The 21,930-nt window shown below is 42.0% G+C and overlaps 1 protein-coding gene across 5 annotated transcripts in view; it reads left to right on the plus strand.

Moving 5' to 3' along the window:
• The first annotated feature begins 459 nt into the window (after nucleotides 1–459).
• The window catches only part of rhobtb4 (Rho related BTB domain containing 4), a 39,092-nt gene continuing 17,621 nt past the window's right edge, over nucleotides 460–21,930 (plus strand). The window contains exons 1-3 of one of the 5 annotated variants that reach the window (XM_004544413.6): nucleotides 490–623; nucleotides 1,346–1,490; nucleotides 21,537–21,738. In XM_004544413.6, coding sequence (XP_004544470.2) covers nucleotides 21,547–21,738 — 192 coding nt within the window. In that variant the 5' untranslated portion in view covers nucleotides 490–623; nucleotides 1,346–1,490; nucleotides 21,537–21,546. Of the gene's footprint in view, nucleotides 656–692; nucleotides 1,276–1,345; nucleotides 1,491–14,467; nucleotides 15,060–21,536; nucleotides 21,739–21,930 lie in introns of those variants that run through there. The other 4 variants (XM_004544414.6, XM_004544412.6, XM_023155423.3 and 1 more) reach the window with 4 other exon arrangements.

Raw genomic sequence — 21,930 nt, forward strand, 5'->3', positions numbered from 1 at the left:
TTATTAGTGTTTAAAATGATTTTTTATTTATTTATTTAGGTGTTACAATTTTAATTATACTAGAATACATAAACAGTACTAAGCAAAAGACGTAAACTCACACATCCTATAGTCACTATGAAGACCACGATGCTTGCGTAGTGCTGACGTTTTTTCCCCAACCATCACGTTTACTATGGTAAAACACTCATCACTTCATACTCACACGGTGAGATCTATTTTATTTAAATGGCTACAAATTCATAATTCAGCACCTTAGACACAGAGATATAAGGCATGACTTTCTAAACGAATATTATAGCCATTTTCCCCTTAAGGAGCACTGTGGTTGTTTTACTACCTCCTCACCCAGCGAGCAGTCTGGTCTGGAGGCTGGCACTCGCTTTGCTTTATGAATGGATGGGTGTGGCGCTTGTGACAAGCAGTGATGCAGTCATCACTGTGCTCGTTGATAAGCGCTGGCGTGCTGTCCATGCAGGATGGTTTGGAGTGAAGCACAACTGGGTTCTGCCACCGCCTGGGAAAGACAACGCGGGAAGGAAAGGGGAGGAGAAGACAGAGAGAGAGAGACAGCGGCGACAGTCTACTCCCCAGCAAGGACCAAACTTCTGGCAAGGGATTCGGTGAGACGGGGGACTAAAAGATAAAAGTGCGGGTGAGATAGAACAAAGGGCAAATGCACTTTTATTTAGGGATATGCTGTTTAGTTATAGGCGGATTACAAATAAATAAAAATGGAAGAAATATAAATCAAGACAGAAAAGATCGAAACGGGGCTGATGCCACGAGGATGAAATGTATGCCAGAGACGCTCGTACGTCTGCGACGTAAAGTGTAATATTTTAAGAAACAAACAAAATAAAATAAATTAAAAAAAGAAAAAAAAAGAAATAGAGTAGTTCAGCCATGATTCTGCTGGGTAAAAACAGTCAGACAAAAGAAAGCAGGGGCAAGGTTCCCCTCCTCCGTGTGTTCCCTCCTTGTAGGTGTGACAGAAACAACAAAGGGACGTGGAAAAACTCGCATCAGGACCACAGGCTCACAACTACCCAGACAGATCCCGGAGCACAATAGCAGGGGTCTGCAAACAAGAGCATGTCTGCAGGTTTTGCAATATGCAGCAGTCTCCGTGTAATTGCATTTCTCCTGGCGTCTCTCGGCTACAACAGTCGGGAGTATTTTTCTTCTGTCAGCTCTGGCAGATCTTTACACGAAACGAAAGCGATGATTTGAGGAATTTCAAGTGCTGAACCGGAGGAGCAAGTGTTAAAGCATGTGAGTTATGATTAGATGTTGTCATCCCGAGGAATGCTCTTAAGTGATCGCAATTGTTTGTGCCTTGCAGTTTAATGGGGAGAAGCGAGAGACGAGCGCTGCCCAGAATAAAGCGAATGGAGTAGAGCAGCGGAGAGGTGTGAACTTAAAGTGGACGTCGAAGGGGGGAAATAAAAGAGCCCTGAACTGATTGCAGAAGCGAATGTGTTTCAAAGGTAGGAGATTACAGGGATTGTTGCACATGCTACGTGTATTGCCATGCCATTTAATCTGTATGCTCGCTACAGAGCAGTTCACAGTGCAAGACCACATGTGGACAGACAGCAAAGGGTTGCATAACGATTCAGTTAGTTTGGGCTGTTCAGTGTATTGCGCTATCGACATATCGCAGGCTGAACTAGAATAGCCTCCGTTTTGAACTTCTCCGAAAGCTTTTTGGGAGGTTACATAAGTTATCTTAGAGGGGGTGTACTGAACAAACACTTGAAAAGTAATTGAAATTTTACTTTATCTTTTTATTTGTAGATCTTCCTATAGAACCCCCCCCCCCCCCACACACACACACACACACACATACACACAAAAACACTGATTTGCACAGCACTGATGAAACTTTGTGACCTACCTAAAAGGGCAGTTTGGGTTTTTGTTTTTGGCAAGTGGAAGTTCTACCTCATACTCTTCCCACTTTTCTTTTTGTGGTAAAAAGGGGGAAGAACTGCACAGATCATCTTGTTTAGCTGTGCTCTACTGTAAATCCCAGTTTCTTCTGCCATATGGTGATGTTCCCTGCAACTGCTAGTTTGCTTAGCTTGGTTAAATACAGAATTAGATGTGCTCACCACCTGCAGAAGTCTGGATACATGAGTCAAGCTTAAAGGAATAGCTGCAGAATGGAGTCACTTAGTGTCTACAGAGCCAAACAGTGATTCGCTGCAGTTACTGGCCAAAGCATGGAAAGAAAACTGGTTTCTCTGACAACAGTCGAAACACCCTCCCTCCCCCCCTTCATCAACCACAATAGAAGCATGGTGAAAATGTGGTGGGTGTAGGGATGGTGTGACAAAAGTTGACATCAGTTCCTCCACTTTTCCCTCGCTGTTCAGTGTTTTTTCTATCAGCTGTGGAATTTGAACTGTTCTTCCTTTTGGGGTGAGGCCCTTCCCTGCGTCTGCTCAGAGGAGTAGGATGTCTCAGTAGATGCGGTGCATATGTGTTTGTGAGTGTGTGTTTAAGTAAGTGTGTGTGGGTAACTGGGGCTTTCCAGTAGAGTTGCACACCAAACATTCTTGGCTGTCGAATGGCTGACTAGCGCGCCAAGTCCACACAGCTGGGAATCGTATAAGAAGAAGTGTCTTTGTGTGATCTGGGCAATACGACGCACATGCACAGTCACATGCGCGCACATGCTCATGCACAGAACTAAAACACACAAATAGTCTGCTTTAAGCCTGCACCTCGGCTCAAGAACAATTTGAATAGTTGGTGTCTGTGAGGTGCATGTGTGTGTGTGGTAGGTGTATTAGATGTAACTAGTAATAAAGTGACGCTCACACACACGCTGGTGGAATTCAACATAACTCTTCACACACACAGAATGGAGAAAATATAACAGAGACTCAGTCATCCTGCAACAGTGTCTTCTTTTCCCAGCACCACATGATGTTTGTCCTCTTTAGTAAGTTTTGAACAGAGAAAACATGGTGGTGGTGGAGGTGGTGGTGGTGGGATGGAGAGGGAGGGTGGGAGGGCAAAAGAGAATAAGAGAAGGGATTGTGCTGGCGATGCCAATTGTACAGTTTGTTTCTTATTGGCTGCTTCTCTGGTTGTTGTTGTTGTTGTTGTTTTAAATGGCGTGTCAGTGAGCAAAGAATGTGTATGCAAGAGCAGAATGCAGAGTGAGAAAGAACATAGGCCTTTGTCTGCTGGGAGAAGAGAAGAGAAGCAGATTGTATCAAATTAATATAGGAGAAATTGAGCTGTAGAGGGAAGAAAAAGGAGAGGAGTTCAAAGAAGAGGGACACGAAGAGGTTTCGGCCATGGAGGAAAGAGTAAAGCAGGCTGAGAGAGTGAGAATGAGAAATTCTGACAGAGTCCTATTCCATATTATTGTAAACATGAAGGCAGAACCCTTCTTTTTCTCAGATCTGTCCTGTTTTCTGTTTGAACCAAGAAGCTGATAAAGGAACGATTTCATTAGAAGAAATGAAAAGAAAAAAGAAAAAAACCAGATAAGTTAACAACTGGCTCTTCTTCTTCATCACAATCTGTTCAAAAAACAAACAAAACATCCCTTTAGAAATGATCTCTTTCCACATGTTGAACATTTGCCTTATGATAATCAGCTGCACCGTGTCCCTAGCACTCGCTGATTTCTTTGTACTTGCGAGTGTGGCTTGGTGCGATTACTTTACAGATTGAAACTGCTCATCTGAACAAAGTTCTTTTTGTACAAAAAACTGAATGTCTACATTATATGATGCATACGGGAAGCAAAACACACATTTGCAAGGCCAGAGAGTCTGTGCGTGAGGGAATATGTTTTAGTTGTGCGAGACTTGGATAAGAAGGTGTTGTATCATCAACAAGGACGGACCGGGGTGGGACAGGACCACACGATCAAACGAGAGGAGATAAGAGAGCTGGCTGAATTCAGAGAGGGTGTCTTTGTCCATTTGTGGTTCCTCAGATAGCTCCAGGCTGGATTGAGGCCAGGGGCTGACAGGGGTTGTGTCTAGAGATCTGAGATCGCTGCACTGATAGGAAGGCATATTACACAACATCACTGCTGAAAGAATACGATTAAGGTTTTTGGTTTCAAAGGTTTTATGCTGCAAAAGTCATTTTGTTTGTGGTATTTTAACTTTTAGATTTTGGCTTTTCCAGATGTGCCTTGGATTCAGTGCCCGTCATGCAGGAAACGCTGCCTGCCACTGCATTGTGTGGCTGCAAAATGACAGATTACCAGAGAGCTGAGGTAGGTTAGGGCCACCTAAAATTATAGCTGAAAAGAAACTTCCAAAAAAAAAAAAGACTAGTGGACTGATATTTGAAACGGCCGTGAGCTAACAGTGGCTCTGACAGTCTGGCAGAGACACATATAGATTGTTCTGCTTTTACACTCCTCAACCCATGCTATAGTTTCTCCATTTCTCTATTTAATCACATCTCTTGCTCGTTGTAACCTGTTGTCCTGTTTCTATTTTGCTGTGTGGAAACTTGGGTGCGTGTGTGTCTGCATGTGCATCCAGGAAAGGATGGCGAGATATTCTCCCGAGACCAAGTGGCACCATTTGGTGGCTTGGCTGTACTGCGTCTCTATTTATGTTCATGCTTGTGTTGTGATTGTGTCCTGGTCGTACGGCTCTATCACTGTGACGACTACATCTTCCTGTGCAACTGTGCATGATTATGCATGCATAGTTTTGCATGTGTGCAAGGCTGTATGCAATTTGACCCCTGGAAATCTTTCTTTAGCATCTGCTCCTCTCATTTGTGGCAGAAAGCCGATCCCTTTTGGTGAACTGGCTCCAGCATCATATGACTGACCAAATTGCGATGATGTTTTGGAGTGCGCGTGTTCTGCAGTACAAAATGACATTGCATATCATAACAGGTTGCCTTTTGGCTATTGATGTATATGTGTGGAGTTGTGTGGGTGTGGCTGTCTCCTTGCATCGCCTACAGGACGCTCTAAGCACCTCCCAGGCCCGAATGGGCCCGCGCAGCTCCATAAATCTAGCTCGTGTTGCTCACACAGCAGTAATCTCTAGCGTCTTTTATTTTCGATGCCTGCAAGCCTGGAACTCTGTCTCCTTATCTTCCTGTTTGTTTTCACATCTTTCCTTTCCTGCCTGTCTATCCATTCATAACAGCAATTTGTCTTTCATTAACTAAGGATGGGGGGGAAAAAAACAAAAACCAATTAGCACCTACATTGCCAGAAGCTCTCCTTGGGTTACAGAAAGTGACATAAAGAAAAGGAGAGTTTCTCTGAAGTTTCGCACACATATTTGCTCATTTTAGCATTGTCCTCCACTCAATTTCTGTCCCCACTTGTTTTAAAGAGGACACTTGCAGTGTAAAGATGATTTTTCAGTTATTTCTTTAGTCATTCTAGCAGCTTTCCCATCACAGGGATGCATCCAAAAAATCTTTTAATGCAGTCAAACACAAGACCCACAAATATAGAAACAATGACTCACACAGTGAAGCTTTTAAACTCCAAAAACCAACATTTCCAAACCACACTGTATAGACATAAACAGACTGACACATACATACAGTATCTGTCTCGTCTAGTAATAGCCAAACGCAGATTCTCAGAGAGCAGAACACCCAAGGGTGCCGGTCCTGCTAATCCAGGTCAGACCAGCTTCAGTCTTGGCTGAACCACCCATGAAACCACAGGATTTTTAATCTGTAATTTTGCCTGTGCTTGTGCGGTTGGCTGTATTTAAGGTGTTTCCTTGCATGTCTTCTTTGACACGTACACATTGTTGCCCCGTGATCGCCCTCCACGTGCCATTTATTCGAGCGCTGCCCAATTTTTTGCTGTTTCAGAATGATGCAGCATGTCTGACTGATGCTCTCTCGGCTCTCTGTCTGTCTCGCTTTCTCACACAGTCAAGGACACACACACACACACACTCCAGAATAAATTAATCAGATATGATAACTGATAGAAGCAAACGCGATGTATGCAGGACTGCAGTGTCTGTGGTTTGTTTCCTCATGAAAATTGGAAATTGACTCATCACATATTATGTGGTGTGGCTAGACATTTTAAGCCATGTTCTATTTTTAGTTATTGCAATACAGGGATCTTTTCCTTCATTTAAATCTATTGAGGGGAAAAACAATAAAACACTGAGTCATGTAGGTTGAGGTCAGACACAGCGGATCACAAAATACAATTTAAGGGTTAGACAATAAAATCTGGTTTATCACCTGTGGTCTTCTTAAAGCAGACAGTTTGGAAATTGTTGCACTGACTGGCAATGAAATATTCTCGGTCTTTGTTTCTGTCTCTCTCTGTCCCACTGGAATACATCACCAGAGTTAACATAAATATTTAATCATTTTATTATCTTCATTCCTGTTTAATGGCCCAACATACTTAATAGCAATGCACTCAACAACATCAGAGGCCAGGTTATACAAAAATATTGACTTCTTGAGTCTTGTTAAGCTCCATTATGGTTTTCTGGTCAGCTGTCTTTTAGTTTCATCTTTGTGCTTCATCTTAACATTTATTTGGTTGAAATGACCTGTGCCCACAAGTGGCTAGGATTAGCTGGTATCATTGATGGTGGAGCATCCAAAAGAGCCTAACCCCACGCCCTTAATCAAACGATTAAAACTTGTGTGGCCGTGCTATGGCTTAGCAAATTAATGACATGTGGTCACAGTGCGTGGTGATAATTGCATGCTGGTTGTATCATCAGGCCATGGCACAGCGGTGTGGAAATAAATAAAAAGGAACCGCTAGTATAGATTTTTCCATCACTATTTTGGGATGCCTCTGTACACGGGATATCAGCTTTGTTTCTGCGCACACATTTGCTGTCTTGTTTAATGACATTCCTGCATTTGGAGATTGCATGATGACCTCCTTTGCGATACAGCCGAGCAGCGTGTGTAGGATACTCCAATTTAGTGCTTTTAGGTGAAAATCATATCTCTTCATTTGATGATTTTTTTTTTCTTTTTTTGAGATTTCAGGCCAGCTGACGGATTACATGCCACCTGCACTGCCTGAGAAAATGCTTTGACCACTCGGGATTATAAAACCCACTCAATGGGCTGAACTGAATAAAATTAAAAATGCATTGCTATCGAGGTAAATGCTTTATCTGTGAGATGCAAGGGTTTTACCTAACAATTCGTTTGTTTTTGTTTTGTTTTCTCAATTCTAATACAATGCGAGGAACTCTGCAGAGCAGCGCAACTAGATAAATGATATGCAGGTTATTTGAAGTAAACACAACAAAGGGCCTTCCTGTTATGCCATGGTGCTCTGTAATGTGGCTATCTGACTATTTCTGAGTCTCCCTGTGATTTTTTTTTTTTGTTGCTGTTTACACTTATGCTCTTCCCCTCCTCTCTATCTTCATATCTGTTTCTTTATGTAAGCAAGTGTCTTTTAAATAGAAGCAGATGGATACTGCATTAGGCTGATAGCAATATGGATATTGCAAGAAAAATGGAAGCGAGGATGAAAATGTGCATTATATCAAACATAGAAATGTTACATTAACACGCTCATTTACAATATTTGACAAGGATCTTTCAGTTTTCAAAAGAGAACACACAAAGTTATATGTTTTTACAATTTAACAAATTAAATGCCACACATAGCAGTTGGAATATTTTTGATTATTAAAAGAAAATAATGAAAACTCATAATCCAGCCGACATGTTTGACCTGTGGTATGGGCTTTCATAGGCAGAATTTCCTAAGCTGTGGTGTTTGCAAGCCAAATAGATTAGGAATCTCTGATACACAGTATTTTGCAGAGTGAGCAGGGTTGATGGTACTGACTTTGTGGAGTGTGATCTCGGCGGGCCTACAGTTCTGCTTTCCTGTGCCAGACTGAAGTCCAGAGGTGTTTGTCTTGGCTTCGTTCTCTGTTTGATCAGGCTGTTTTGAGAATACTGACTGACCTGTGCTGAGGCCAAATACATCTCTCTCCTCACAACTTTAGCATTTCCTTTGCCTCTGTCCCTTCTCTGTCCTATTGTCTCACAAGTTTAGAACTTTGAAACATTAAATTTAATGTTCATTTTCAAAATATTCTTAAACCTAGCAGTTTGAATTGGACCTTTTTTTCTTTTTGTACAAGATAAAGAACAAAATCAAAAATATATATTTTTTCTTTTTATTCATGCAGTTTTCAAGGGCCCAGTTTCCTTCTTCTTCCCCTTTTCTTGTTAGTTATCTGATCTTAACCTCACTCCAAAGTTTAGTCTTATATGTGGTTCAGAGAGGTCACTAATACTTCTAACCTTACCACGGGTAGTAGGGAAAATGTCAAGACCCACTTATAGATTGCATGTATTGCGAAAGAGACTCCATCCTTTGATCTGCTGTAAAGTGCTGGTCAATAAAACTCTTAAATGCCCGGTGTAGTGCATAGCACTCTGCACAACATAAATATCTGCATTCGCATGCATTTTGGCTGGGCGCGTTAAGGCTGAGAGAGCCTAAATATTTCCCATAAAACTATTACAAAGCACTAAATACTTTTCCCTTTTACAATGCATCATTAATTTCTAGTGTTTGGTGGCATTTTCTCTCATTCCTGCCAATAGATTTCTCAAATAATGTTGTTACTGCAGTGACTATCAACAAGGCAACCATGGTGAACCACAGTTACCTATGCAATAAATACAAATATTTAGTCCATTTGATAAAGGATAAAGAAAGGTTTCTCTTGGACTTGTAATCTCACACTAATGTTCAACACTTGTTCAGAAAGAAAAAAAAGAATCTCTTTAAGTAAATGTGCCAACGGATCACCGAGAAGTGCTACGCCTGCAGCACCATGCCTGTTTAATGGGTGGCGTTTCCTCTTTTATAAAGGATATAAAAATGTAATTCTAACAACCGATCTGCTTACTCTTTCCCTGCCATCACAATATTATTAAAATTAAGTAACACAGTATCCTATATACAACACTTTCCAAGTAATTCCCGATAAGATCATCACTGATCCCTGCTGATGGATTTACTAAAGGGCATACTAAGACAGTATATCAAAAGGATTATATCAATTTCAAGCTGACAATGAAAATTTTTCATGGATTATACACTAAACTTGTTCAAGGCAGGAAGGAGAATAAAAATCAATCATATCAACCATGGTGTACTAAACCTGGGCCTGTTCTCTATTCTTAAGTGTATTTTTAAATTATATGACATGCTAAATATGTTGCTTGCTTAAAGGAGTCAATCTCCTTCAAGGCTAAAGCCTCCTGACACTGGTTTCCTGTGCTAACCTAAATTCTGCCCTCAGCTTCTGAAGTTACTCCAGCTCTGGTCCTACTTCCTTCCCAGCCTCCATCCCCATTTCCATATCTGTCTCTGTGTCGTTCCTTAACCTGAATCTCACACCCCAGCTTCACATAATTTCCTGCTGCCCCCCTGACCTAAGTACCTAACTCATCTCCACTAGTGTAATACCCTGATACCTGCACAGCCTATGAATCCTTAGGGTCCTAATCGGCTTAGCCATCACCTGTCATGGTAACTAAAGTAATCTTTTTTTTTTTTTTACTGGAGCATAATATATGCTCCATTTATCACAAATTAGTAAAAAGGACTCTTTATGTATCAACCTGTGCTCAGGTTTTCTGAGAGACGCCTTATATAAAAAGCTGCCAGCCCTGGTAAAATTAAAAAACACCCAGGTTGTACAGATATGTTTAGGTTAGAAATAGGGCTAAGTTTCCACCAAACTGAACTATCACTTTAAGAGTTCGGACCAACGGCTGAAGAGAGCCTTAATACGATTAGCCCTGGCACTTGACAGCTACAGCTTAAGAGGCACCTCCGTTGACCTGTGTGTCTGTCCAGCAGAGAGTGTACATGTGTATTTCCTTGCATTCATATATGATCTTAAGGTTGCCTTTTTAGAGCATCAGGGAGGCTGTTTGTCTGTCCGTGCACATACTCCTGTAAACCTGAATTGAACCAAAAGCCAACTTTTTTTTTTGTAAATCTTTATCTGTTACTGCATGCACTGGAGCTCAGTAAGCCATGCCTGTGCAACCTCAATCCCCCAAAGTCAGAATGCAGGAAGTACATAACTTCAAAGGCAGATGCATAGTCTGTCTTTATCGCAGAAGGTTTGTGCCACTCAAGAATTTACTTTTTCACTCTTCTGCATGTCAAAACCCCATATCCACCTTGGCTATCACTCACTGCTGTTTTGTCTCAGGCTGTGATTTTGGATAAAACAGGCTTACAAGCAAGGAATTTAAAACAAGAAAACGATTCAGCAAACACAAAGCCGATGGAATCACTGGAATTTGCCACTGAAGTGTTTTTACTTAGAACTGAGTACTGGGTACTTGAGGCTGTGCCAAAGACACTATATCCACAGAGAGACTTGAGTAACTTGACTTGAATATGATCTGCCGGTGGTTGCGATGGGCTATGGGGTTGTGGTTGGGTGCGCTAGATGCCGCATTGCTCTAACTGGGTCGTTTTGGCACTCTAGGGCTGCTAGTTGAGGACAGCGAGGAATATACAGCACCGTGTTCTTTTTCACTCCAGGCACTTCATTGCGAAAGCCAGGCGCCACACTGTGAAACATTTAAGTTGGCATTAATATCATAATCAGAGGTCTGTTTATTCTCAGACAGACAGCAGGCAGTTAAACAAAGAGACCTTCCCCTCTCTCCCCACAATAAACCCTCAGTGGTGCCGCCCTCCTCCTCTTTCCTTTTCCCAGCCTCTCGCCCTGTCCTAAAGACACTTCACATTCCCAACATATTCAACCATCATGGCCCACCAGCATCAACAGCACAAACTTGACCTGGAAATATATCTGTATTAAAGTCGTTGAACATTTTTCTGCAGCCAAGCAGTCAGACTCAACAAGCTGCCGGCCCACATGTTATGACACTGGGGGAATAATAGCTGCAGACAAGTATGTCAACAGAAAGTTTTACCTCTTATATTGGGTCTGCTGCAGAACTTGAACTTTAGCAATTTAGCAGCTCAAACAAATTAGTCTATATTTATTCCTTCCAGAGACTGAGGGGGTGGTCGAGTGTGCATGTAAAAGAAAAAAAAAAACAGTCTCAAAAATGCTAACGTGTCTGAATCAAGCAACATGGTGTGTGTTTGTGTGTGTGTATGTGTGTGTGTGTGTGTGTGTGTGTGTGTGCGTTTAAATATAGCTGTTGTTTTTTAGTTTTTGTTTTACAAGGCATAAAAGATAACTAAGTATGTCTCCCTAACACAAAACACCATTTAAGCATTTTAATAGTCTATAATATCTTCTGACCAATCAATTGTCGCTTTCTTTAAAGGTTTCACTCGTTCGGTCACAAGCAGTGCAGTGACTTGTCTTCATTAGCGTGTAATAAAGCAATGACCACTGGTCCCACACATGTAGTTTTCCAGCTGGCTCATGATAAGGCATATTACTGATAACTTCGCAAGTAAACAATTCCTCCAGCCTCTCTCCCTCACTTCCTCTTTTGCGCCCTTGCCTGTCTGCCTCATTTTATACTTTGTCTCAGGCCTTATCTAGCGTTAAATGTTTTTCACGTAAACTCACACTGTGCCATCGCCCATCGCCAAATAGGCCGGCTGTTACAAAACACACTCTATTTCATGCCAGGGTGCCGGCTCTGGCAACACTCAGCCACTTCTCCATGCCACTCTGTGTATGTGTGTGTCTGTGTGAGGGAAAGAGAGAAAAAAGAGACAGAGCTTAACAGTGGGAATAAAAAAAACTGACATATTTGAATTTATGAGCTTTTTTTTTTCAATATTTTCCCACCATCAATCATGTACTGTAGAAATGCCAGTTTCCCACAAGCTCGTTTCACTAACGTTCACTTACTCCAGATTCACCTTTGACCTTTCATATCTGAATTTTCTTCCCAGAGAAGCAAATGCCACATTTTTTTTTCTTGTCCCTCACCTCTAAAACAAAATTGTATGACAAAATCATCCCGCTAGACACACAAGTGAATGCTCTCATCCTGTAGATCCACATATGGAGTGTAATGTTTGCTGGTGTGTGTGCTTTGATATGTGTGTGTGAGTCAGTGCCGAAGGTAGAATTTAATCTTTGATATCGTTATCAGTTCCAGGGTGATGGTGGACTGTTTGCAAGACCCACTGGAGCTCTGACCTACTTGTGTCAGTGAATAGGTTGCATAGGCTGTTTTTTTGTTAAGAGTGTGTGTGTTTGTTAGAGTTTTGGGAGGGTGTGCACTTAAAGCGAACTCTGTGTGGACACAGGGAGTGTGAGAAGCTGGGTGTTTTGACAGCTTTAGAACAGTTCCAGCACAGTGTTGGGGCAGGGGGTGAGCCGGCCTGTTGGATATATGAGTGTGCGGCGAGGGTGAGAATAGGGTCAGCGGAGGAGTGGATAGGAGGGGATGAGATAAACGCAAGAAAACACTACCAAAAAATGCTCGTTTTGAATTTCTTTATGAGTAAACATCTGAAATGAATTGATTCGAAAATTTATTGTTTGTTATCCCTTAGCAATACATCTGAAGAGCAAACCTTACCCCTTACTTGCAGTTAAAATAAAACAGATATTAGTCTTGAACTTTACTAAGCTTAAACAAAATGAATTCTATCGAAATAAATGCATTTCAACATGCCATTCCTTCCTTTGGTTAAACCAGAGGAGCACTAAATATACTGCAGACAAAACTGAGCATTTGTCCAAGCAGCAAGACGCCTCTTTGCCGAAGCATTCCTGCCAAAAGAGTGATCTCAACCCATTCTCCCAACTTTAATCTCACCAAAGTGTAAAAGCTACGGGACTAAACTTCCCACACAGTTAATAAAAGACCCATAAAGCTTGTTTAACAAAACACAGTCCTTTTTGTTTTACTGTAGCTGAATGGGGCCAGACATCACCTCAGAATTGTGCTGCTTAAGAGTTCTCTCACAAGTACACCTCTCCCCCCCAAAAAAATAGGGGGGGGGGGGGGGGGGGGGGGGGGCTCTCCACATTTCCTAAGCCCTCTCTGTGCCAGTGGTGTTGAACCCCTGCTTTCTCCAATGGCATTCCAGCCCATCTTTCATGCTGTTTCATTGTGGCCATGCCAGCCAGGTCAGGGGGCAGTATTTTCTCAGGGCTTCAAGACAGCATTGGAAAGATAGATATAAGACGTACCGTCTGACTATTTGTGCATTGAATTCCTGTTTGATTCCTGTTTGTTGTCGTTGTGTCTGCGTGTGTGCGTGATGTGCAAGAATCTACACGAACACAAACATTTTATATATGATTGCTGCACTTAGGTCAAATAACACACTGACCTTCTCTTTAAAATGCTTAATATAACTCAGTATGTTGTGACACCCATGGCTAACCTGCGATATAGAATCTGTCTCAAAGATGTAAGCTGCCTCTTTTGAGGTGGCTCCGAGTGACAGCACTGACTTGATGTAGCCGTAAGAGCCTGCGCCGCCTTTGTTTTAGAGATTACAGTACCAAACTCTGCCAGTAGATGTCCGTCTTCAGTCTTGCACAGCCTCCAAACAAAGTTGGCAGACTGGCTTTCAAAGATATTCACATGATCAAATTGGTGACTGTATCAGTATCCTAAGTGTGTCAAATTAATGAAAGATAAAATGATGCCTATGACTATAGTGAGTGGCAGATGGACTGGTAAAAGCTCCTGCCTTGAAAGCAAACCTGCTAAAGTTTAAATTAAACATAGTTTTGCTTGAAGAAAACTGGAGGTATTTTGCTGACAAAGCAAAGCTCAGCATTCCAGCAGTAAATTCTTAGACACTGAGATCTTGGAAGATATGATAGCAAACGCTATGTATTCTCCTTGGTCCAGTCTGTGATCTCCTTTTTTACTGGCTTTAGTAGCAGTAGGCTACAGTTGCAACGTGGTAGTTGCTATGCCTGAAAACCCGGAGTAACCTTAGGAGAAAATTTCTCTCCATTGCCCATGAGTAATAATAACAGTCTTGCATTATTTACCTGGATAGAGCGTGTTTGCAAGGGTTAAAGGGGAAACGTAGTTAAATCCCACTGACATGCAGACAGTTGCGTGGATAACATAAAAAAAAAATACCCCGTGCTTACCTATGATTGATTATTAGGTAGTGATTAAAGGCAGTGCAAAGTGGATGCAAGGGCTGTATCTGCCAAAGGCAGCACGCTTTGTGGGCCGTTCTGCGTTAATAGGATGAAAAGAACATAGTTTCTGGGCGGGGATACGATGATATATACAGGACATGATTGGCCCGCGTGTTCTAATCGCTGAGGAGGCCTTAAGTGTTCCTCTTAAGCCTCGAGATTTAGGCTATTAAAGTATTACAGTAATAAAGTTAGTGCGTTTAAATTGCGTTTTAAATTCCTCAGCCACTGTTGCATGGTAATGGTCATCCCGGAGCTGTTTGACAGTTGTTCTTATTCACAGAAATCACACAGCGCAGTAAAGAAAAAACGCTAATTGCAGAATTTCATATTTTAATCAATAGACAGCTCAAAAGTTCCACTTTTAGTCATCAGTGACGTCTTCCGTATTCTCAAGTCTTCTTCCAAAAATGTCAGTTTGCGGGATATCAAGCTGTGTGTCTAAATCCTCAGAAAGATGGAGTGCAAACGTCTAATTTTCCAACGGAACTTGAACGCAGCACAGGAGAAGTTGGAAGACTTGTGTCGTGACGCGCAGTCGTGGAGGCGTGCCTCTGATGAAATCAGCCGGGGAAACAACAACAGAAAGGGGGTGGCTCAGACCAGAAGACTCTTTCAGCCAGTTGTGATTGCATTTCATCCTCCAAAGTGTTAGTTTGAAGATAACAAAGCATTATATTAAGTCTGCAGCAGCGAGCTGGTTCTTGTTGAGTTCTGTGAGGCGCTGGATTAAGGAGGCAGCGACGGGAAGTAGACTAAAGAGGAGGATGTGATAGGGCAAAGGTCCTGTCTGCAGTTATCTGTGCTCTTTGGCAAACAACGGGATCGCAGAGATCGCATCTTCCCTCTCCGTGCGTCTTTGTCCGGTTTCAGTGACCGGCTCAACCACCAGCAGAGTGGCATGTGGGTCAATTCCGGAACCGTCGGAAGGTAGGGACCCCTCCTGCAGGAATACTCGGTCACATGCTCTTCTTGCGATTCTGGCTGTGCACAAAGCAATCCGCACAAAGCCCCCAACATCTTTTTTTCCTCCTCCCTTTTACACTCCAGAGATTCATTAACAGCTGTTTTCTGTTCATAATGTTTCAATCACCTCTTCCATCTCTGTAACATCATCGTAATTATAACGGAGCCTGTTTTATTTCAACGTGTTATATTAATATTTCAGACAGAGATATTACAATATCACAAGGCGGGGTTATTTAAAAAACACCTGCAGACTTATGTTACTTTTTCTTTTTCCTATTTTTTTTTCCTTTGACATTATGATTCTGTGTTGTAGTGAAGCGGTTGGGCTTGGCACATTACGCCAGACTTATCAGTGCATCATTTGGCATGTAGGATTGTACCTGCCCTTTTTTATAACATCGTTATGTGAGAGACAGCAGCACGGTGAATATTGACTCATGCCTTTTATCTTTATAGACTCTGATGACAAAACACAAGACTGACTGATTTGTTGAATCGGTCTCTATGAGAAACTATGAATGAGCCAGGTGGTTATGAATGGCTGCGGGGATACGGAGCACACGAGGTTCTTTCATTGATGACTGTAGGGATCCTACACCGCAGTATTTACAGGGACAGCGTGCAGATCGAAGCAGGGACAAAAGATAACGTGCAGCCTGATAAGATAAATGTGACCTTGTAGGACCGTACACACACACACACACACACACACACACACACGTGTGTGTGTGTGTATATATATATATATATATATATATATATATATATATATATATATATATATATATATATATATATATATATATATATATATATATATATATATATATATATATATATATATACACGTGTGTGTGTGTATAAGAGCGTGTGGGCCATGACGTCATCTGAGGGACAGTGCTTCGCAGGTGGCTACGTGTCTGATGAAGAACCTTCTCACTCCTACCTGGAAATAAATAAATAATATTCTGGGAGTTTCTTTTTTTTTTTTTTTATCTCACTTCGTTTTCATTTCCAGTCATTAGCAATTAATCATATCTAGTTGCATAAACATTTTGGCATGCACACGATATTGTGCAATCCTTGTCTTTTGGCCAGCATCATTTTTTTTCCCTCCTCAAGTGATGTCTAATAATGCTCACTGTGTGACTGTAGCTGAGCCATTTGTGGAAACACCAACTGCATCAGATCTTCTGTTCTGTGCGTCTCTCTACCAGCGTCCTACCAGTCATCCGCCCTTAACACACGGACGATGAGATGTGTTTTTGTTGGCTATTAAGAATTTTGTTCTTAAATCTTATGGCAGTACTGTAGGAAATGAATCAAAGATCAAGGTTGTCGTTATGTATACTCAAATGGCTTAACCTATTGTCCTGATTAGGCACTGTGCCCAAGCATTCGACTGTGTCAACAGCTTTAAGATAACATTCTGCAGCGCTGATAAACCCACATGGAAGAATAAGCCAGCATTATATGGCAGGCTTGAATGTCCTGATCCCTGTAACAAGCTGTAGTGGAAGATATACAGAGGTAAATAGTGCTTAGAATTGCTCAGATGCTTTATGGTTTGCTTTTATATGTAACATAAACGTGTGCTTTGGTGCGGAAAATATAAAGTATGTTGCATTTTTAAACAAGATTAGTACTGCTGGACTACTTTCCTCCCACCCTAATTATCTTTGGGTCAATAGAAACTCTTAATATGATTGTGACACGTCAAATGACATGCACCATAAGTATTAAGTTGAAAGGTTTTAGAATTCAAAGATGGCAAAGAGTTAAGCATATGATTCATGAGAGCTGGGGTTGGGTCACTAGCCACAAAAAAGTTTGAGAGCCCCTGCTTTACATCATGTTTTAAACCACAGTTGCATTCCCACAGGAATGGCCTGGACTATTTTCTCCCAGACAAACCTAATCCATCTCTACATCAGTAAAGTTGTAGTAATATCTAGGTCACCAAGTCCTTTGTTTTAAAGTTACAGTACTTGCTTTGTCTCAGGTGCCTAGAAAAATCACAATCACATTGTGAGTTTTTTGCCAGAAAAACAAACCATGTACAAAAAAGACAATGTGTCATGTTTCAATTTATTTGAAATATCAGTCTCAAATGAGCCGGCTAAAGATAAACAGCATGCAGTTGTATGCAATGATAAGGTAATAGATTTATGCTAATAACAACTGTATTTTGTATGTGGTGTTTGGATTCTTTATGCAATTAAAAGTCAAAGCCATCAGATGGCACTTTGAAGATCAGTGGAAAATGACAATTAAATCGCCAGCTTACCTGTTTGTTCAATCAGAATAGTCTTAAAAAGAAAATTGTGAGAATGGGTGACGAAGCATGAGAGATGAGAGAGACGTGAATGACAGACATGCTTTGAGAGACTAGATGTAAAAGTGTCCTGTATATGGAGTGGATACTGAAAGGTACAGGGGTGTGAACTAGAAATTGGAAGAAAACGAGCAAGAAGGACAGCAAGATAGATGAGAGAGGAAAGAAGTGGTGGGAAGTATAGATGGAGAAGAGTAGAAGGAAGACTGGCAGGGATGAATAGGAGAACTCAGAGACACAAGGGTTGGCCTGTCTGTGTTTAAAAATCTTTACTGCAGCAGAGAGAGAGAGAGAGGAGCGAGGCTTTTTCAACTAAGCTGGCGTGCGGCTGGCTCCCAAACAGCCTTTAAATCATTAAGCTAGATGCATACATAGCATCGCCTGCCGTGGGTCGTGCATTAATACCAGTACCATCTGCAAAGGGTAAGACAGTACGTGCAGGCATGCATGTGTGTATGCATGACTCTGCGAGTTTGTGAGTGAGTCTGAGGTCTACTGTCAGCCATCCTGGGAGCCTAGCAGAGACTACAGACCAGGTTATGTAACCAGTCTATGGCAGCTGTGCCTGTGGCTGTCAGTGTCTCAAACACCCACAAAACACACAATTGTAACTCACACACACAGATGCACAAGTGCACAAACCTAAAACGCATACACAAGAATGAATGAGTAAGCATTTTTTTTCTTGCAAGAGAGCAAACTTTTGACAAAAACAACTGTTATTAAAAGGAAGCTTACATGGTTGCACATGTTTAAATAGATTCTGCAGACAATTACACACGAGCACTTTGTGTATGCAGCCAAGCCTGTGATAGTTTAAGCCCCATAGCTCTGTGTGAGTGGCCAAGTGTTGACCCATGCATTAAATGGGTGGTTTTTGGGGTCACTCTTTTTTCACTTCTTTTTTTTTTTTGCATGAGTGGTTGAAGAGAGCACAGTGGCAGCCGGCTTCAACGCTGGCATCGGGATGAATTCTAGCCCCAAGGAAGAAGAGGCAGATGGGGGGGTGGGGTGTTAAGGTTTTGGGATAACTGGTTGCTGCCAGTGGATCACTATAGGTGTTACATAACAGAGAAACTGGGGAGGGGGGGTGGGGTGTATATTTGATTAATACTGCTCCTTGACTTACATCCAAAAAGGTCATAGAATGATAGATCACTGCTGAAAAAAAAGGGTGGAGGAAAGTGTGCCGTTGGGAGAAAAAGTGGGAGGAGACAAGGGAGATGGAGAAAGGTTACTAGAAGACAATGAGTGAACTGAAGGATGGAAGAAATGTGAACTGGAGCATTATATTTAGGGAATAAATGCAGAGTGGAAATAAAGTGAGGGACTTTGTCAGCTGGTCCAAAAGTATGCTAGAAAGGGTACGGCTGGAATAAAACAAATAACCCACACAGACAGAAGGATAAATAGAAGGATTTGGAAAAAAGCCAGTGAGTTTGTGTACAGATAAACTAAACAGGAAGATGACAAGATGTGTTTATCTTCTTTCATTTCTCCTTTAAGGGCTGTGTGGCCTTAAAGAAAAGCTATACAAAGACGCACATTATGCATGAGTTTCCTTGTCTCTTTGGGCATGCATGCAGGCTTGCACACATGCACGCGTGCACGCGCTGACTAAATCCATGACATTCCAGAATTAACTAGAAGGGTCATGTTTGTGTGTTGAGTGGGCATTTGAGTCCCTGTCACAGTGTTTCTATCAGTCTGTTGATGCCTACGCAATATCGATATGTCCTTAAAAGTGTCAGAAAAACATGCACACGTAGCGAAAAAATAAAACAGTGACTCATTGTCTCATTGTTTTACATTGCAAACTGTCTTTGTCCTTTTAGACACCTTTGCTAGCTAACATGGAAAAATCGCACTGGCCAGCAGATGAAGTCTAGACATCTGTGTACAGTTCACTATAGTTCACTGGCTAAAAATGAAACCTGAGCTCTACAGCTACACTTTCCGCTCCTCTGAGCTGCACAAGTCTCCTGCTTCCATAGTCTCTGGCTTCTGTTCATCCTCCAGTCATGCAATTAAAAATAATTGTTGGAGTCTAGGAACGCTTAGGAGGTTTAAATATAAACCTGTGAGCAGGTGTGTATCTGCCAAGCGCAGTGATGTATGAGTAGACAGTTGTGTTACACTTGTTAACCAACACATGACCAAACTTGCTTGGGGCCTCGGTGAAGATCCTCAGATGGAGGATGATATCTGGGAGTCAGGTACTGTTGATCCCCCTGAGAAACTGTCCACGCCACCACCAACGCTGCCTTCTGGTTATATCAGTGCGTGCATGCACATGCACGCACTCTCTCATGCACACACACACACTGACTTAAATAGTCCTGCAGGCCAGTAGTAAAGGATTTAACGCCGTACTCTGATATCTCCCTTGTATTTAACTTTCTTTCCTTTTTTACGGAATCACACATATTCACACATATCAAAGCATCAGCAGGAAAATTTGTGATTTGTTCTTCTGAAAAGCCTTGGTTATTGCCGGTCCCATCCTTTTGATCCCTGTAGCATTAATTTCTGGTTCTAATGCTGGGCTGACAGTGCCTCTCGTTCTCTCTAATACTAATAATCCCCTCCCTGGCTTTTTCTATCTTGCCATTCTTTTCTGGCTATCCACTGTTTCATTGGAAACAGAGAGGATTTAACAGTACTGTACATCACGTCTGGATCCCCCGTTTGTCACCGCCATTTTTGGTACACTCTTTCTCTATCTCTCTCCTCTACCTGTTGTACGTGCGTCTGAAGGTGTGACAGCTAAGGTGGCAAGGGAAAAGGATATTTTTAACTCTGAAAGTCATAAATCCACATGGAGGGTTCAGGAAGCTGCTTCTTTGACAGCTCAGGTAAACAAAAGAATCTCTGTTCTGTACTTCCTGGCTGACGTAAACGGGACCCCCCTCTGACAGGAAATTGGAAAATGTCAAGCCTTTTTTGTTGTTGTTGACAAAGAAAATCGATGTCTTAGGTCTCGAGGGAAATAAAGCAACGGTGATATAGATGAAGTGAAGGTGTATGGCTACACTGAGAGCAGTTCATGGCTGAATAGCAGGGCGCACACATGGCTCATGTGTCTGATGAATAGATGCCATTTTTAGCTGCTGGTGTCTGTCACTGCTGGACCGAAGTGTTGCACTGGCATCCACGTCATTGGAACAACAAACCAGAGCCTTTATAAATGTTTCAGATGCTCTATTTACGGGGGCCTTGGTTTGGGTTTTGAATAAGTCGCAACCCCGAATGGACTGATTAGCTGGCTACAGACTGAACTGCGTCTGTGGTGTGGTGTGGCAGTGGTGTCGGTTTTGTAATAGCACAGATTTCTCCAGGAAAGTTTTAAAATGGGTATTAACATGTGTGTTGACATGTCAGAAATGTTTGTAAGCAGTTTATGGAAAGGGGATTTTGGTAAGCTTTTCAGAGTGATGTTTGGTTTTAAAAGAGGAAGTCAGGTGACCTGTGCAGTACTTCCGTTTTGCACCAAGGTTAAGTACAGAGGTGACAGGTGGTCATACATGGCTGCCACGCCAAGAGAAGACGAATGATGATGCATGAAAGACCAAAAATGCTCATTAGAAAGGTCTGGGGGTTTATACTTCCCTTTTTTTTGCACAGCCAACTTAGATTTCATCATCTCGTATTATGTTTTCTCTAAAATGAAAATGCTCTGAGTGATTCAAAAGAGGAGCAGAAAGGGGGAGAAAAGAATAGTAAACTCCAGGGAAGTCTCGTTCTTCTTCCTCTGTCCATCCACCTCCTCCCCCTTCTCTATGTTTCTCTCTCTGTGCTGTTACAGAAATAGCTCTGTGGTCCTTCTTTTGCTCAGCCTGTGAACCATGTGTTCTGTTGAGGGGTTTGGCAGAAGCCTGAATACACTGGGCAGCACAGCTATGGGGGCTTAGATCCTTAACAAAGCTCCCCTAGGCTGGGCTGGGCGACAGCTAGCGGCTACTGTGCCTGATGTTGTTGTCAGTGTCAAAATGCAGTGTCATTCTTCCTGTGGTTCTTTATCAAATGCTGTTTTATTTTTGTTTTTCATGACTGTTGAATTAACCACTTCTCATTTTGATTCTTTCTTCTCTCGTGTTTTCCAGGGCCCTCTCCATGGATATAGACACAGACTATGAGCGGCCCAATGTGGAAACCATTAAATGTGTGGTGGTAGGGGATAATGCAGTAGGCAAGACCAGGCTAATCTGTGCCCGGGCCTGCAATGCCACCCTCACACAGTATCAGCTGCTTGCCACCCACGTGCCAACCGTCTGGGCCATCGACCAGTACCGTGTATGCCAGGAGGTGGGTACATGCACACAGAGTCAAACACAGTTCAGAAAGAGCTGCATAGACAGATTTGGGTACAGTTCTGGGCATTGTACAGAGACCGAAACACAGGCTATAGTAGTTACACATATGTATAAAAAGTAAGTAAAGATTATCAACACTGAAAATGTTGTGCAGGCCACTTAGAAATATTTGTCTGTGTTGCAG

Source organism: Maylandia zebra, linkage group LG12, assembly GCF_041146795.1.
Source record: "Maylandia zebra isolate NMK-2024a linkage group LG12, Mzebra_GT3a, whole genome shotgun sequence".
In the NCBI taxonomy this organism is placed as follows: domain Eukaryota; kingdom Metazoa; phylum Chordata; class Actinopteri; order Cichliformes; family Cichlidae; genus Maylandia; species Maylandia zebra.